The sequence below is a fragment of the Cibotium barometz genome, chromosome 22, assembly GCF_041138505.1.
Source record: "Cibotium barometz isolate CiBa-2024 chromosome 22, ASM4113850v1, whole genome shotgun sequence".
Taxonomy (NCBI): Eukaryota; Viridiplantae; Streptophyta; class Polypodiopsida; order Cyatheales; family Cibotiaceae; genus Cibotium; species Cibotium barometz.
The window spans coordinates 22,393,522-22,410,188 of record NC_141067.1 but is presented as its reverse complement, the minus strand read 5'-3'; the positions used below and the strand labels follow the sequence as shown (position 1 = coordinate 22,410,188).

The 16,667-nt window shown below is 43.5% G+C and overlaps 1 protein-coding gene across 1 annotated transcript in view; it reads left to right on the top strand.

Annotated features, from left to right (window-relative positions):
- Window positions 1-4,422: 4,422 nt before the first annotated feature.
- Window positions 4,423-16,667, top strand: part of MAD1 (mitotic checkpoint family protein) — an 88,110-nt gene continuing 75,865 nt past the window's right edge. The window contains exon 1 of the mRNA XM_086816524.1: window positions 4,423-4,688. Within this exon, the coding sequence (XP_086672650.1) occupies window positions 4,494-4,688 (195 nt within the window). The 5' untranslated portion in view covers window positions 4,423-4,493. The remainder of the gene's footprint in view (window positions 4,689-16,667) is intronic.

The following is a 16,667-nucleotide window of genomic DNA, read 5'->3' as shown; positions in this document are numbered from 1 at the left end:
AATTAAAGCGATAAGAATACATACTATAAGGGAAAGTACTCTCCTACTATAGCTTATAATAATTGGTCCATAGTGTGAACCCGACTATATATGAGTTGGTGCTATAACTATGCCATAACTCTAGTACTCCAAGTGGCTACTATCACATAGCCTATCATCCCATATTAACCATAATCTCACCAATTATGCTAGTGGCATAAATACAAAGCTATCAGCCAGGTAGGTCATTAATGTCAGCAATACTAGTTAAGCTTGATAAATCAACACCTTATTCATTATGTGCTCACTTAACAATGCACAAAATTATTCTGTCTAGCAACAAGGAGCCCATATTTTTCTCTCAAAAAAGTGAAGGGGCTCATCTCTTTTTTTTAAAAAATAAAGAAAAAAGCGCACTTCAATGTCTTGCACAAAGTATTCACAAGAAAACCTCCACTTTTTCTCTCAAAAAGAAGAGGGGCTTATCTTTTAAAAAAAGAAAGAGAAAAGCACATTTCAATATCTTGCACAAAGTATTTACAAGAAAACTTCCACATTTTGGGCTTCACCATTTTTAGAAACTCCAAGATTAAGTGTGCATGTTCAAGAACACAACTAGGATGGGTGACCTACCAGGAGCTTTTCTCTCTATAAAGTTTTGGATATTTTGGCTATACACATAGTTGGAGTATTTACCAAGGTAAGCTAGGCTACTGCCTAACTTAGAGACTTTATAATGCATGCAAGTGCACCCAGGATCCCTCTTTGCATGCATACATGTACCTCCAATCATCATTGGTGTGTATCATGCCCATCTAAGTATCATGGTCATGGTGCAAGAAGATTTATGATAATGATGTGACACTAATGTATTACTTATGATATGTGATATGAGAGATGGACATATGATATATGCATGTTATAAATAATATTGTATGATATTAGCATGGGATGGGAGCATAGTGGTTACTTTACTAATTTAAGATCAACAAAAAATTAAGCCTTAAGAAATAGTACAAAGCAATAACGTTTACTAATTTAGGATTAAGAAGATAATCAAGCCTTATTCTCAAATTAGCAATATTAAACTATTATTAGTGTGAAAAATGTGGTCACAACAAGTTATGTGGATGGGATTTTGCTAGAAAATGAGTCATATTGTGAATAAATAAATAAAATTTAAAACTTTTGCAAGGGTTTAGCTTAACTATAGGTGAGGTGCATAACAAAAATGAATAGTGAAAAAGATATTTTATATCTTGGAATGGTACACCAAATAACTCAACTGTTTGTCGTTTCAATTGCATGTGGACCATTAGCATTACATTCAGATTTGTACGTCACATTAATCAAGTGGTACATCGTGTTAACCATATTCATTTGATGTATATGTGTTGTTTGTTTGTGGAAGCATGTAAAGGTACCACAGAGGTTCATGGATTGCCATGTGGATGTTATTCGTTGCAGAGTGCATCACACGAAGGCCGATCGTTTAAGACCTTGATCCCTCTTGGTCGTGAACGCGGGTGGGCTCCTAGCACAATGTGTGTAATGACAAGGAAGTGGCTTCAGATTGATTGAAGGCGACAAGGTGGTATGTATGCTAGTATTGGCCCCTCACATCAAAACTTGGAGTGTATGAGCTTTTGGGATTGGTAATGGTTGGGTGAAGTGGCTCCTTGGATAGTAGGATTTCATGACTTTGGTGAATGTGAGACATATGTGGGCTCCTTCATGCACTGGTCTCATCGATATCTAGGAGAGATTGTGCTCGATAGTAGTGCATGCTTGTTGAGGATCACGATCGTGGTGCAAGGATGTACGTGATGATGATGATGTATGACATCGATATGTTACTTTGTGTAATGCGTTTGGATATGTGAAACTTATGGATGTTATGTGAAAGATTTGTATGCTAATTTATTTTTATGAAAAATAATTGTTTTTAGAGAAGTGCATTTGTGAATCCTATTAAGGGCTAAAATGGTAAATTCAATTATGGGTGTGTGAGTTCACATCGGCTCCATAGGTCCAGTGGTCGTGCGAAAGGCTAGACCCATGGGATTGGATGGAGCTAGGATGAGCTTATGGAACTGGTTATAGTAGAAAATGATCAAGCACTCATGGTGGATCTGAGTTTTGGGGGTACTTTCCAAAATGTGACCAAAATTGTATTTTAGAATGAGAAACTTGGGACGAGTAGTCTAGATTAACAGCCATGAAAAAAGGATAGAGAAGTTGCCTTCATAATCGAGGAGTCAGGACATTTGTTTAGCCTGGATTGTTCTAGTCAAGCTTAGGGGAGTTGACAGAATAGCTAAGCATCAGGATATTGTGATACGAGGGCCTGAGTGAGTCACTTTACCCTTAGTGTGATATTCGCTACTAGATTATATATACATAGAGGGGTAGGGGTATCACACCCATAGTTGGATTTAAATTATATCTTCTAAACATTTGTGGATGAATTTATGGAGTAGATTGTGACCTTTGGTATGTCCCTGATTCATCAACAAGTTGAAGTTATAATGTGGAGTTACAAAAAATAGGAAGGAGTTAGGTGACAAATGAGCATGGTATATAAGCATGATGAGTACATGCAGTATAAAGAACAGATTATTTAATTGTTAGAGTCCTTTATGCTTGGGATATGCTCAGGATTGAGTGATTCTTTCTTACAATTATTATATTGAACCACTTTTTTATATCATTAGAATCGTTACACTTCATTGTATTTAGTTTAAAGCTCTACTGAACTTCTTCTCATCATTGGATTTAGTCTAAAGCTCTATTGAACTTCTTCTCATCATTGGATTGGCTTTAATATCATTTGATTTTCAACATGTTCATTGGTTGGGAGTGTTACTAATAAGTGAAAAATTACCACAAACAATCAAAGTAGCACCACAAACTGGAGAACACATACATTATGGAGTTGCTCTTACAATCGAAGAGTTGATCTCATTAAAAGAGTTTTGTAGATGGAACCTAGTTTTGGTTTGCTTGCCCCTTTAATATATTTTTCTTTAAATCATGTGCATGCATGTAAATGTCTCCATCATGTGTGAGCACGTGTCACACATGAATGGAGTTTTTAAATAAAATAAACCAATAATTAAACATGTCCATTATGTTGTATGCACACCCATGTGGAGCTATCACCACATCTTTTCAAACATTTGAAAAACTTACCAATTTTTCAAATTTCTCCTAATAGGAAGAGAAAAATCCAAGAAAAATTTATATGGTTTCAAATTTATGCGGAGAAGGAGGGTTCTATAGAGAGTGGGGAGGAGGAAGAATACGGGTGGGAGAGAAAAAAGGAATTATCTACTTTTTGTTGGAGAGAGAGAGAGAGAGAGAGAGAGAGAGAGAGATTAATTAGCATCTACCAAAGGGTGTATGAGACCAGAAAGATGTTACATGTGTAAAGGATATCCACGTGTAAACCGAATGTTAGACAACATGAAAATAAGGAAGGTAAGGTCTACGTTACATAGGTCCCTTGTATACAAATAAAACCGATCCTAAACACTTACACTAATCCCAAAATTAACACTACATGAAAAGAAAGAAAAGCAAGGTCTACATTACCTAGGTCCCCTATACACAAACCTCGTGTGTTCTCGACATAGTATAAGGCCATGATATCCACCTCCTGTGGTGGTGCCTCCTTGTGGCACCAAAGAATATCTTGAACCCCGAGCAACTGATGGGGGTGGAGGGCCTCAATCTCTGAGGGCGAGGGTGGATGACGAGAGAGAGAGAGAGAGAGAGAGAGAGAGAGAGAGAGAGAGAGAGAGAGAGAGATTTATAAAGAAATATAGACCATTGTGATTACTGCTTAAGAATTCCGTTTTTGCTGCATATAATTGTGAGCTATTGTAGGTGGCGAGTTACTACAGATGCAATATTTAGTTGGCTTTAACTTTTTGGAAATGTAATAGGAATATTATCTTGGATTAAGTTAGTGTAGTGGTCAAGCTTGTGACTTGTGACCTCTAGGTTATGAGTTCAAGTCCCACTAGGCTCTCTCATGTTATAAAGGGACACCTATGCTCGCTTGATGTGTTTGGTTGCTCGGGCTCTTGCCCCTTGAACACTCGAGTGACATCACCCGAGATAGGAGGATCCAGACGAGACCCTTCCGCTGTTCCAGTGCTCGACTCATCGCGGTGGTCATGGGGGATGCCTAATTTGTGGCTCTTGCCCGATGGTATGTGGCCCTTGCCCGACCATGATAATTGGCTAATTGTTGGAAGGGGAAATCGGCTCCACCCACTTGAGTGGGCCCCGGGTGTGTACGAAAAAAAAAGGAATATTATCTTGGATTAAATGAATCAAAACATTTATTGGATAGTTCCACACCCCCCTCCTCCCCCTCTTGGTGAGGATAATGAGTCCTAGTCTACTTATAAACGACCCTCGGTTATAAAAGACCCCCTCCCTTTTCCATACTTTTTTGGCGCCATCCATATCGCCCTTTGAACTCTGTACCCTGTGCGGTATCCACCATGATGCTCCGAACCCCCTTTCCCAATAAGCGCCCTCGCCCTCCTTCTCCTGAGCCGGAGTCTCAGCTTGTTTCCCTTCAAAAACTTCCCCTTGCGCCCCCGGTGCTTTACGACGACATTGATATCCACTTTGACTGCGATGATGCAGATGCCCATGGAGAGTCCTTGCGTTGTAGCTACAAATGCAAACAGATGGTGCGTTTTTATCATCTGTCTTTCTCAGGGTTATCTATTGAAGGCATTTCATTTGTTATCATTTTTGCTGCACATCACACCCACATGCATAAACATACTGTGTAATCACCCACTTACATCCATTCATAATGTAATCGCCTACATTGGCTATTCATAATGTAATCGCCTACATTGGCTGTTTTTTCATTAACTAATAGAAGGATCTTCTTTCATTAACTAATTACCCACATACTTACATATTTACATACTTAGATGATAGGGATATAAATTAAAGAGAGAAACATGCTAAAATGTGAGCGCCAACATACTTACATACATACATACTTGATGTAATTACCCACATACTTACATCATGCATGATGTAATTACCCAAATACATACATTAGGAAATGAAGATAGATTAGGCGAAACAATAAGAAAAATTGGAAAAAGGGGCTATCTTCCTATCATAGTCTAGGGGGAGGGATAGACAAAATTGGGAAAAAAGTACTACCTGCTTACCTTGCCGTCATGGCCTAGCACTCTCTTGTTTGGAAGCACCTGCCCGCCACTTCACCATCCCACCACCACCCATTAGGGCAGATCACACATACCTAGCCTTCACCTTCTCTTGCCTCCCCTTGCCACACACCCCAGATCCCCCAACATCCACCTTCACTTGCCTTCACTTTTACCATGACCTTGACTCAGTCTATAGTGATCTGGTTGGAGCCAAATACTCCTTCACATACATAGGACATGAGCTTGAGTTGGTCAAATCATATGTATATATGGGGATCACTTTCACTGGCCCACTTTTTAGCATGCGGTTGGTTGTTGAAGCAGGTTGGGCGTAGGGATATGTTGTCCTTGCTTGTTTGGAGAGACAATGTTTTCAGGTCTACTTCCAAGAACCTAGTACTAGATCCTAGTTATTTCACAATTTGGTTCACTTGGCAATGATGTATGGGGTGCCTTTTTGGGGGGCTAGACTTGGGAGAGAAGGATTGGCGGAGAGTGGAGGGCCCGTAGATTATGAGGCTCTCATGCATGATCAGGGGTAAGCCATCTCTGCGACATGCCATAGTATTGGCCAAGTTCGGATCAGCCCTTCTCGTCATCATAGATGTCTTGTTCTAGGTTGTCACATACATGCAACACATCTACACATTGCATAGAGATCGCATCCCATGATTGGCCTTGGTGTCCTCTAGATAACTGGCACATGAGGGTCATAGTAGTTGTTGGTACAGAGATCTACACATTGCGTAGAGATCACCTCCCACGATTGGCCTTGGAGTCCTCTAGACAACTGGCACATGAGGGTCATGAAAGTTGATGGTATGTGTCTAGGGAGACGCTTGGAAGCTGGGGTGGCACGTGTTGAACATGTCATCTCCAGCCCATTTACTCCATTTTATGCCACTTTTTATCCAGATATTTATGTGATATAATTAGGGATTTTCCCATATTTTTCAACTATTTTATAGCTTAGTTGTAGGCTTCTTTTTTAGGCATTTTACCATTTGTCAAAATTATTAGCTTTTTTGCTACAGCCGTTTGGCTCTACAAATATGTATATAAGCATGGACATTGTTCATTCATAATTCATTCAATATTTTCAGTTCTTGGCTGAAGTGTTGGATCAATCTTGGCTGTCTACTTTCTCTTGTTTGATGTCTACTTGCTTCTGTTTCATATTTACATATTCTCACATGGTATCAGAGATCTTGTGCTTCCACAACTTAGCAATACGAGTTTTCAGCCTATGTTTTTTCTCCTTTGCTCCCTTGGTGGTTGCGTTTTCAAGCACATACCGGTGCTTCTTTTGGCACTGATTCTAGGCTATTTTCAGCCTCTTTCCTTCATCTTGGCCAACCCTAAAACTTGTGTTTTTAGGCCCTTCTAGCCAAGCTTTCTTAGCTTCTACACCCTTCTACGTCTTTCCAACCCCTCACCTAGCTTCTAGGGAGAGTAGGCGGCCCCCGGATTCCTATTTGTAGATTTTTCTTGCTACTCGTTGAAGAGGAGGGTTCCATGGCTTCTACACCAATTGTTATCTCTTCATCCATCCTCAACTTTCCAAGGAATCCATCTTAGATGGAACCAATCATCTTGATTGGGTACTTTAGATGAAGACTCTCCTTCAGTATCATCGGCTATGGGGTATTGTTTCTGGTACTGATGTCTCTCCTCATGCTACTTCTCCTCATGCTGAGATTGATGCCTGGGTTGACAAAGATGCAATGGCTATGCCTTTATCTTCTTCAACATAAAATCCTCTATTGCTCATCAATTTGATGACAATGATGAAGAAACTGTAGAAGAATTGTGGGATACCATCCATAGGAGGTATCACTGTGATAACTCTGCACAGAAGGTAGCCTTGTAGAATTAGCTCTCCAATCTGAAGATTGCTGATATTGCTAACATCATGGATTCTGGTACAGAGTTCATAATTGTTGAGAAGCAGTTGGTCTCTTTGGGGAGCAAAGCTACCGACAAGGACTTTGTCAATTGCTCCTTGCCAAATTGCCCGAGACTTTCTCTACTTTTTGTGATACTATATCACTTCTTTCTTCTACATCCACATACGATTGTTGGCATGCTTCAGGATAGGGCCATGGGAAAGAAGACTAGCTAGGGTACATCCGAGACCTTTCTTCAAGCTAAGGGCAAAAGCAAATGGTAGTCCAAGATTCCCACGAGCAACCAAGGTGACTACAAACTTGTCAACAATCCCACTCATAAGGAGCTTATTTGTCATTATTGTACTCTCAAAGGTCACATTTAGCCTGATTGTCACAAGAAGAAGAGAGATGGTGGTTTTGCTAAGAAGCCTCCCAATCAAACCTCTTCATCCACCAACCAAACTAAAAAATCCTCTTCCACCAAGGAGTCTGTCTTCATCGGTATTGAGGAGCTTCTCTCTAACTCTCTTGTTCCTTCCACTGCACATCTTACGGATTGGGTGATTGAAAGTGGGTGTACTACTCACATGACTCTTGACAGGACCATTCCCGCTCTTCGACGGTGTCCATTGATGATGCTTCCAACTTGGAGGCCTCTTTGGCTGGCAATGTGTGACTTAACTCTTCCCCGGGCCGCCAGCCGTTTACCATTCGGGCTGTGCTTCATGTTTCCAAGCTCTCCAACAATCTCCTCTTTAGTTTTCGGATTGTGGAGAAAGGATATGGTGTCTACTTCAATAGTTCTGTCCTTGAGATCATCGACACCAACGCCTTGCAGATTGTTGCCACAGGTATCCAAGACGGTGGTCTTTATTAGTTGAAGGACTTTGGTGGCTCTTTGATTTAGTCCTCCACCATTCGCCTCTGTAGAAGAAAACGCAGCCACTGAAACTAGCCGGAAAGCGTCTATAAGAGAAAATGTAGCCAAAACACTTCAAGATCTGCTTCTGAAGAGCAAAACACAGCTTGTAAGGTTGGCCGCCGACAACAACCAGAAGAGAGCTGGACCAGAAATGCAACAAGGTACTGAAAACGCAGCAACTGTATGGACTGTTCTGCAGTCGGAGAAGTGATGGAGACAAAACGCATAGCAGAAGTGGATAGATTTGTAGGGTTTGGAGCAGCCTGGACCTAAGCGTATGATACAATGAGGAGAAAGCATAGGCGGAAGCATAAAGAGTAAACATATGAGAGTGCAAAGGAGATAGAGAGAGTTGGACAAGATCACCTTTTATAACAGCACTAAAGCTTTACAATGGCAATGGCCAGCAATTGGATGTTGAACTATGTGCAAGTTGATTGGATGAAGAAGTGAATAAAGGGGAACTCCTTATATAGTGCCTCAGTGAGCTAGCCGATTGCCTCTAGGGTTGGACAACTACTCACAGGACAAATAAATAGGAGAAATACAATAAAATGTCAGATAAACAGTAGAAACCCCAGAACACTGAGATGCATAATTCTAACACCCCCTTTGCAGCTCATAGTGTGCAAGAGTCGGAAGAAGATAAGTCGATGAAGATGCAACCATGGACCCTCCAGCACCGCGAATATGGGAATCACCTCGGAGAGAGCACCCACCAACCTGTTTTCTCGAAACAAGATGCCACCACGAACAACAAGGAACTTTGCTTGGCCACGAATTCCTACACAAGTGTGCAGTGAACTCCAAAAGATAGATGATGAGCTGCTGGACACACCGTGTCCATAATCCCCAATAGTGGACGGAACACATCATGTCCCAAAAGCCTCGAACAATGAACTTGGAACAGATCCAGTTCATAATCTCTAATGTACCAAAGATAACCATGTCCTGCTAGATGTCTAATGCTTGGAACTCCGAGTTCCCATGCACCAGTAGGTGGGACTGTAATCAGCCCTCTCCCGCCCACAAGCCTCTTCTGGCTAGAAGCACATGGGGGGGGAGGTGCATGTGTACTAGAGAAGCACTCCATCTGGGGTCTCCTGAGCCAGAAGCGCCCTGGGAGCCCTAGAAGTGGTACTAGAATCTGTATCACTATCATGTGTCGCGTCTTTGCCTTTTCGTTGAGATGAAGCCTTGCCCTTGGTCTTGTCCTTCTTCTTGGACAAACAATCTTTGGACAAATGGCCTCTTTTTCTGCAAGAGAAACAATGACTCCGATCTTTCTTATGAATTGAGGAAAGTGCTTGGTCAAAACTGTTGACTGACACCTTCAACTTACCCTGTGAGATGAGAACGTCAAAATCCGGCTGAGTGGAAGTTACTTGGCACCGCAAAGATCGAGAAATAACATTATAGTCCGGAGGAAGCTTGGTGAGGATAAGAGCAGCCTTCTGAGAAGAGGACAAAGCAGCACCTATAGCCAGTTACTGGTCATGGATAACCTTGGCCTTCATGGGAAAAGATTGCATGGACTTGCCTTCAAGAAATAACAAGCTGTAGAGTTGCCCTTGCAAGGTAACTACCCTCATCGATGAATCTCGAGCAAAGAGATCCTCCAACTTTGACCATACCTGATGAGCACTAGAGAGAGTTTGCACTGCTGTGGTGAGACCTCCTTAGTGATGGTCTGCACAAGCAGAGAATGTGCCTTCAAGTCCCGATTCTCCCAGTCTTGTAATTCCATAGCAAATTCATCCTCTTGATCCTGAGTCTACCTCCTGGAGTTTTGAGGACGCTCGGGCTTCCTTTCAGTGTCCTGAACAATGTCCCACAAACCCTTGTGGACGGACCAGACTTGCATCTGAAGCTTCCAATGAGTGTAGTTGGGTCCTTTCAGCTTGTCATCTTTGTTCGTACAGGGGGAGCCATATCCACAGTAGCAAAGAACAAATCTCAGCTCTCAAACACTTCTCTCAAATGCTTTCCAATGAAGCGAGGCACCAGGAACAATCAGCCCCCTCTCAAACCGTAGAGAGAAAGAGGCAAAACAGCAGCAAAACAGTCCAAGATCCACTGGGAACCTCCTAGCGGAAGGGCAGGGACTCATGGAGGAAGAAGAAAATGTACAACCACTTGTCTGGCAACTCCACATGCAAGAGAACTCACCAAATCTGATGCTGGTGCAGAAAACACAGCCACAACTCCACTGTTTGCCTGTGTAGAAAAAATCGCAGCCACCAAAATTGGCCGGATAGCCTCTGCAGGAGAAAACACAGCCAAAATACTTCAAGATTTGCTTCTGAAGAGCAAAACACAGCCAGCAACTGTATGGATTGATTTGCAGCCGGAAAAGTGATGGGGGCAAAACGAACAGCAGAAGTGGGCAGATTTGTAGGGTTTGGAGCAGTCTGGACCTAAGCGTATGATTCCATGAAGGAGAAAGCACAGGCGGAAACATAGACAATAAACTTATGAGAGAGTGCAAAGGAGATAGAGAGAGTTGGTCAAGATCACCTTTTATAACAGCACTAAAGCTTTACAATGGCAATGGCCAGCAACTGGATGTTGAACTATGTGCAAGTGGATTGGATGAAGAAGTGAATAAAGGGGAACTCCTTATATAGTGCCTCAGTGAGCTGGCCGACTGCCTCTAGGGCTGGCCGATTGCTCATAGGACAAATAAATAGGAGAAATGCAATAAAATGTCAAATAAATAGTAGAAGCCTCAGAACACTGAGATGCACAATTCTAACACCAATCTCATCCGTTGCAACTTCTTCACAGCTATCATGCCTTGGTAGCTCATGTGGATACGGATTTGTGGCATGCTCACTTCGTGCATATGAAATATACTTCTTTGTAGATGTTGTCTTCTTAGCATATGGTCGAGGGTCTTCTACCAGTGAACCCCTCCCACTCCACTTGTGGCTTGTTTTCATGGCAAGCAACATTGAGATGCCTTTCCTCATGAGGCTACTCATCAGGCTTCTCATATTCTGGGGCTCATTCATATGGACCTGTGTGGCTCCATGTGGACTACTACCCTAGGATGAGCTAGGTACTTTATGCTTATTATTGCTGATTGTTGGAGGGGTCATCTCCACTGTTTTGGGTGCTTCCCCGTTGTTTTTGCACCTTTGGAGGACCTCCCATAGCTTGGGAAATTTTCCCATATTTTTTTGGGTATTTTTTCCACATTTTTGGCACCTTTTTTTGGCATGTTCCATTTTATGCTCTAGTCGGCCTACGTTATGTTGGCCGATTGGGCTTTCTAGGTGCTATATAAGCATGGGCTTTGCCCTTAGTTGCGTCATCTCATTTTCCGCATATTCTGGGTGTATATGATCTTCCTTCAATTCCTGTGCATCCTGTATGTCGCGTGCACCTTGCACTGGGGTACACGATGACACACTGGCATGATCATCAGTTGAGCATTTGTACATAAGTAGCACCTTTTTTAGGAATATTTGTCGTATGCCGTGACCCCATTGTGAGCCCTCAGTTTAGGGACAGTCAAGCACGAGCTACGTAGGTCAGTCTCTAAGCCTTAGAGGCGAGTCAAGTGTCAGTTCTCTTAACTCACTTGGAGAATTCATCATACAGGTGCTTGTAGTTGTCAGCCATAGCCATAGATGCATTGTTAGGATCATTTCATATAGAAGGGCCCAGCCCCAAGGCAGCCCAATGTGGGCTAGCCTTGCAAAGGGTATCCAGCCCCTTGCCATACAGTCGGCCAGCCCTTTGGTGGGCTTGGGTGATGAGTCGACCAAGTCAGACTAGGTCAGCCAGCAGCCGACCAGCCCTACAGCCCGACTAGCAGCCGATAGGGAAAATAATAGCAGTCACAGTAGGAAATCAGTCGACTGGGCATTTATGCCAGTCATGGGAAAACTCCAGCAGGCCGACAGCTTTCTCAAGCAGCTGACTAGCATTAGGAGGCCTTATAAATACATGGGCCTTAGTCCCACAGAAAATATTCAGGTAATTCAGCAGAGTGCAAAAGCATACAACATCCAATTAACTCTAGGCAACAAGGGAGCTCCTCTTCACATTCAGCCAGCATATGTGCAGTCCTACAGCTATTTGGGCTTGCATCAGTGGCCAGAAGCGTCTTCAGCAGAGCCTCGGATTAGGTGGATACTCAACCGACGTACGGTCTTCCTCGTCCTTGCGTTGGGCAGTCCTATCGCTTGTTTACTCAAGCATTGTACAACATTCTCCAAAGAATAATATAAGCAAATACCCCTGCTTGCAGGGGGTTTCAGTGGGTAATTGAGACCCAATACTGTGTCGTCTTCTATATTCTCACTCTTCTCTCTCTCTACTCTCTAAATTGGATGCTAAAGATTCTCACCACATAAAGGTATAAAGATGGCCCTGTTGTGCGTTATCATGATCAAGCTCAGTGCATGTAACATTGTATTTGTGAACTTCAGTTCTCTTTCACTGTTTGGCACTTTGTCATGGTATTAGAGCGGGTTTAGGACTGAGGATTTGCTGGACAGCACCTATATCTGTTTCTTCCCAGAGGAGGTGGGCTGCGTTTTTTATCTACAGGCTGCATTTTCTTTTGGGAATTTGGAGAGCTGCCTCCCTACCCCGGACTAACTAGAACGTCAGGTTCTAGTTGCCACAGCCACCCAACCTTCATTGTGCATCGGGAGGGACTCCCGTCTTCATCCCTCTACTTTTACCTCAGCTTATGCTTGGCTAGTGGTGGTTGGTTTTTGGTTGTGTTCTCATCCATAGGCATATTTTTGCTGAATTAACAGCCTCTTCTACCATTCTTTTTCCTACCCTTTCTCTCCCTCTTGCTTCGGAACCCTCTCTCTCTTTCCTGCCTTCTCAGATTTGCAGGCTGTGTTTTCTTACGCTTTAGCGGAGTTTTCATGTAGAGGATGGCTTCAAATACTTGTACGATTCCCCAGTTGGAGGAAGATTCCAAATTTAATGGCTCCAATTATCCCCAGTGGAAGGATGCCATCTTTAACCTTCTGGTGGGTCTTGATCTTTGGCGGTTCGTCGATGCTTCTACTCCAAAGCCCGATCCCGCAATCAAGTCACCACAGATTGTGAATTCTTGGACCAGCATGGATCTTCGGGCTCGCATAGTCATCTCCTACAACTTGAACCAGCCAGATCTCTTGGAATTTTTTGGTATGGATAAAGCTTCCCAAACCTCTAAGGAATTATGGGATGCACTTGTAGCCCGTTTTCAAAGAAACAATTACAACCACAAGCTTCATTTAAAAGCTCAACTCAATGAGCTGAAGATTCCCAAGATTGATGATGTCATGGCCAAAGTGCAAGAATTCGAGAAGATCCGTCAACAACAAGCCATCTTGGGAGTCCAAATTCTCGATGATGGTGACTTTGTCATTGAGTTACTGGGCAAACTTCCTCCATCTTATCAATCCTTTAAGGATACCATTGCCTTTCACCCTGTTCTTCTCCCAGTGGATGTGGTGATTGGCATGCTTCAGGACATGCTAGATCTCATGAAGATCTCTGACTCTTCTCCTACCGAGGTAGCCTTTTCAGCCAAAGGAAAGCCCAAGTGGCAACCCAAAGGAGGTAATAAAAATGGTGGCAAATCCAAGGAGGAGGTGCTTCGGGCTCTAAGGATAAAGATAAAGGAAAAGAAAAGGGCAAATCTACAGAGAGGAAATGCCACTACTATTGCAAGGTTGGTCATCTTCGGCTTGATTGCTTCAAGAAGAAGAGAGACGAGGAGAAAAAGTCAAAATAGAAGGACTTTTACGACAAAGAATCCAAACCCAAAGACAAAGATGTGGCCTTTGTTCTAGTCGAAGAGTGTACCTCATCCACTGAGGCACGGACTACTACCTCTCTTGAGGATTGGATTGTGGATTCCGGGCTACTTCTCACATGACTCACAACAAGGATATCTTGGAGGACTCTCACTCTGTATCTTTGCAGGTCCGACTTGCGAACAATCAACCTGTTGATTCACCGATTATGGGTAATATTTCTCTAGTCACTCCCTTAGGGAGGCCCAAGTACTTGGAGAATGTTCTTTATGTTCCAGAGTTATCCAAAAACTTACTTTCAATCTTCAAGATAGCCCATAAATAAAGGCTATGACTTATACTTCGATGATTAGGTTTTGGAGATCATTTACAGATATTCTCACAGGATTATCGCTCGGGGCATACAAGAGGGTGGTCTCTACAAGATCACCAATTTTCAAGAGGAACCCAATCTTGATCACTCTCATTTGTTCTAACTTCTAGTCTCTCGTCAGGCTCTTCTTACAGAGGAGGATACTACTCTTTGGCATGCCCGCTATGGGCATCTTCCCTTCTCTTCACTGGAGCTTTTTGTCTCCCACCACATGGTGGAAGGCTTGCCTTTACTACCTTGGATGTCTGGCATCTGCTCAACTTGTCTACAAGGAAAGCAACATCGGGATTCATTTCCATAGGAGGCCTCTTAGGGCTTCCACCGCTCTTCAGCTTACCTCATCCCGGCCCCTCGGCCAATATTGCTCAGGTCACATTTAAGGTTGACTCTGGCCACTCCTCCAGAAGGAAGAAGAAACAAAGGCCTAGACGAGGCGTTGAGGCCCTCCGCGGGGGAAAGCCTTTGCCTTCATTCAGATCTGTCAGCTACCTGACAATCCTTCTGTGCCTATCATTGAGGCCCATCCAACTCTTCCCTATGGTCATCCGGTCACTTGGGTAGTTGACAGTGGAGCTACTCACCATATGGCACGCAATGCTGACATTTTCATCTCTCAGCGTCTCGCTAAGGGAGAAGTTCGATGTGGCAACAACACAATGATGCCCATCAAATCTGTTGGCACCGTCTTATTTGACACTAACACTGGCCCCAACCAGGCTACCTTGGATAATGTTTATCTTGTCCCTAATTTAGGTCTCAACTCACTTTTTGTATTCTAGCTGACGCAACTCGATCGTGGAGTTTACTTCAACAAACGAGTTGTCGAGGTAATTGAGAGACTATTGGTCTTGTTGTTGCCAGAGGTCAAGCTCAGAAGGATGGTTTGTACCGGATGTCTACTTTTTTAACTGAGCCTTCTTCTGATGGCTTAGAGTTTCATCGAGTTCGTGCCTATGTGACCCGAGCTCCATTCGACATTGGACGACTATGGCACTTTCGCTATGGTCATCTATCCTATGACACACTCTACGAGTTATCTCGAGACCAGTTAGTTGCAGGTAGACCTAGCCTCAAACTGACAAAGGATGTTTGCCAGCCCTGTCAAATGGGTAGGCAACATCGCTCCCCATTCCCACAACATGCTACTCATCGTGCTTCGGGAATCCTCAAGTTGATTCATTTTGACTTAAGTGGCCAATCCCCAACCCCTTCCTTGAATGGATCTCGCGACTACATGCTGATTGTTGATGATTATTCAAGGTACATGTGGGTATATTTCCTAAAGCATAAATCCGACGCTTTCCAATACTTTTCCACATGGCTTCGGTTAGTCACTAATCAAATGGGCGTCGCAATTGGGATTGCTCGTAGTGACAATGGTGGTGAATTTATCTCCCACCAATTTACTAAGTTCTTACAAGACTAGGGCATTCAACGCCAACTCACCTCCACCAACTCTCCCTCACAAAATGGAGTGGACGAGCACAAGAACCGAATTGTGATGGATATGGCACGCTCCATGCTTTTTGCAGCTGAGCTGCCTAAACGCCTTTGGTCAGAATCGGTCAACACTAACTTATCTGGCTCACAAATTCTCGTCCTGAGATATCCTATTGCACATCCATTTTAAGTCAGTATTTTAATGCTCCCAAGGGGCCACACTGGAGTTCAACAATGAGGGTTGTTCGCTATCTAGCAGGTACCTATTTGTATGGACTTCACTACAGTCGTGGGATCACCCTGCGTGGTTACACGGACTCCGACTGGGCTGGTGATTTCGATTCTTGACGTTCCCACGGTGGTTATTTGTACTCCCTCGGATCTGCCCCTTTCTCTTGGTCTAGCAAAAAGCAGGATACTGTTGCAGGTTCTTTCGCTGAAGCCGAATACCGGTGTAACACGCGAAAGCTCTGAGAGTCTTCTTTCAGCCCTAAACACCACTTAGAACATGCTGATGCAAAAACGCAGACAGAAGAGAGAGTAGAGAGAGAGAGAGAGATGGCTGGAAATTCAGTATATTGCTATAATACAAAAAGGTACTCTTACACACAGCCCTAGGCTGCCTTGAATAAAAGGTGAATCACACCCAAAACTGTCCCCCTATGGGACTCCTACTGACCCAAACCCCTAGAGGGTTGAATGGTGACTACAATGAGCATATGCGCCTATTTATAGGCCTTGGGACAATTGTAGACCTGGCCGACTGCTGGTCGGCTAGCAATCGTGGAGAAAAAGCCATACAAATCTTGCGTTATACTGATCTGGACCAGCCGCCTCTGATCTGGTCCAGCCGCCTTGAACTGGTCCAGTCGCCCACCTTTGGAAGCAGCCGACAGCTCCACCTTCTCCTTCCATGCCCCTGCTACAAGTCCACACTGGCCTCTGTTGCACCAGATGCTCCTAAATCCTAGTTCTACTAATCTTTTACTGGCTGCCCCCTTCTGGATTAGCCCTGAGAAGGTACATGGCATTGATCATGCACATGACAACCGGGCCCTCTATGACGCCACCACTGGGGCT